Source organism: Gavialis gangeticus, unplaced genomic scaffold, assembly GCF_001723915.1.
Source record: "Gavialis gangeticus isolate Ggan-Ray unplaced genomic scaffold, GavGan_comp1, whole genome shotgun sequence".
Taxonomy (NCBI): Eukaryota; Metazoa; Chordata; order Crocodylia; family Gavialidae; genus Gavialis; species Gavialis gangeticus.
Genome location: NW_017729012.1, coordinates 8,871,923 through 8,873,785, shown reverse-complemented (window position 1 = coordinate 8,873,785; position 1,863 = coordinate 8,871,923). Strand labels below are relative to the sequence as shown.

General features: G+C 59.0%; 2 protein-coding genes across 2 annotated transcripts in view; one reads left to right on the top strand and one right to left on the bottom strand.

Moving 5' to 3' along the window:
- Window positions 1-870: 870 nt before the first annotated feature.
- On the bottom strand, window positions 871-1,441 carry LOC109293410 (acyl-CoA-binding protein-like). Its single transcript, XM_019511310.1, has one exon. It carries the CDS (start codon window positions 1,264-1,266, stop codon window positions 1,003-1,005), a length of 264 nt encoding a protein of 87 aa, XP_019366855.1. The 5' UTR covers window positions 1,267-1,441; the 3' UTR covers window positions 871-1,002.
- Window positions 1,442-1,691: 250 nt separating this feature from the next.
- Window positions 1,692-1,863, top strand: part of GEMIN4 (gem nuclear organelle associated protein 4) — a 4,077-nt gene continuing 3,905 nt past the window's right edge. Inside the window, exon 1 of the mRNA XM_019511164.1 lies at window positions 1,692-1,791. Within this exon, the coding sequence (XP_019366709.1) occupies window positions 1,782-1,791 (10 nt within the window). The 5' untranslated portion in view covers window positions 1,692-1,781. The remainder of the gene's footprint in view (window positions 1,792-1,863) is intronic.

Sequence of the window (1,863 nt, the reverse complement as noted above, 5' to 3'; positions counted from 1 at the left end):
CGCACAGTTTGTAGGTAATGCCATTAGGAAATAGTCCCTTGACTGCTTCAGCAACGTTGCATCTCTGTGCCAGGCCTGGTTGCTGAAGGATTCATCTGTTGCTGGTCCCTTGACATCACAATTCGAATGACATCACAGCCTTCACCAAGCAACCAGCTTCAAAGCCATGGGGCCTACTGCACTGGTCAAAGCTGGACACTCTCCGGCTGTCGTGTAACTGTCTCCCCACACTAACCTCTCATCCTGGCACCCAGGACAGACCTCCTCCCCCCAGGAACCCTTTCCCCTGGTTGATCTCTAAGCCTGGCTAACCGGTGAACTGCAGCGTGTGGCTCTTGCTGGCAGCATCCCACGTCAGCTGAGTTAAAAAGGAAAATAAAGAGGGTTGAAAGGAAATGGCAGGCAGAGGTGTTGTCTGGGTTAATCTAGGCCTGTTCTGGATTAACGCTGCCGCAGCACTGTGCCCGTGGCGGAGGCTGCATCCGTTGTAAGCCGTGTAGCTGCATCTCCTCCAGTACCCCCAGTGCTCGGGGTGTTTTTAGAGGGTTATTCTCTCTTCAGCACTCTTTAAGGGAGAGAGATGGAGCGGACAGCACTATCCCAAGCACAAAGTGTATAACCAACCCCATCTAGAAATGATCCCCTCCCCCTCCCCCCAGCAGCAAATTTTAAGCCTTGTTTGTTGCTACAGCAACACTTGGAGACAGCCAGACAGCTCTCGGAGCTGGGCCCAGGCAGAGAGGCCAGTGAACCGAGCCACATAATGGGGACCGAGAACAATGAAGGGCCTGTTCGTAACCTGGAATGAACCTCCCCGCTTGCAGAAATGCTCACAGGGCAGCTGCCCTGTCATGGGACATGTCCGCTCCAGAGCGCGGACGCAGTTTTATTGGCCTTGCAGATGCACAGCTGGTCAAAAGGAAGGGGAGGGCAAAGAGGAAGTGTACGAGGGGATGAAGTGACTCATGCTGGGGGGCACCAGACCCCAGCACGTGGTCCAATTTACACGCCGTACTTGTTCTTGATCTCTTGGACCCGGGTTATGTAATTCTTCCTGGCGTCTTCCTTGCTCATCCCTTTGCGCCCGTTCCAGGCCTCCCATTTGGCCTTGCCTTTGACATCCACCGCACAGGGACAGGAGATGTTGACGTTGCCGATGGTGGCTTGTTTGTAGAGACTGTAAATCTCCAGCAGCTCTTGATCGGTGACCTTGATCTTCATCTGCAGGACCATGGCCGCCACCTTCTCAAACTCGGCTTGAGACATGGCGTCCACTCAGGGCCGACCCTTCTCCTTCCCTTTTCTCCAGGCGTGGGGGACTGACCCAGGCTGCGACCACTGGAAGGAAATACAGTTGCTGTGAGTGGAAATGCTTCGCGTGGCCTTAATGTTCAGCCTGAAATGAGAACGTCAGTTCTCTGGGACTTCGCCTCTCCTTCGTCCGGGGCTGTAAAACCCCGGGACCGAAGCGCACAGTCACGGTGAAGCGGACCGTTGCCTCCCCCCGCCGGATCGGTGCCTGCCGCCCCCAGCCCCTTGCCCATGGATGCCCCCTTCCTTCTCCTCCGCTGCGGGGTCTGGGCAGGGTCAGAGGCCACTTCTCCACCCCCGGCCCCTCCTGGGCTGGGGAATTACCGCGCTTCTGGGAGCCGCCAGGGGTCGCTGGCGCCGCGGGAGCTGCTCGTGCCGCCGCGCGTCTCGCTGCTTCCGGTCTCGCTGTTTCCGGCCGCGGCGCCACGTGGGTGCCGGGGCGGCTGCATCACAAAGCGGCGCGGGGCGCCATGGAGCCGGGTGGGTGGCGCCGCCCGGGGAGCCCGGCCCCGGGTCGGAGCAGGGCGCTGCGCCCTGTCCTGGGGCTGGACA

Coding starts and splice junctions, on each gene's coding strand:
- LOC109293410 (XM_019511310.1), bottom strand. CDS start 1,266: ATGTCTCAAGCCGAGTTTGAGAAGGTGGCGGCCATGGTCCTGCAGATG.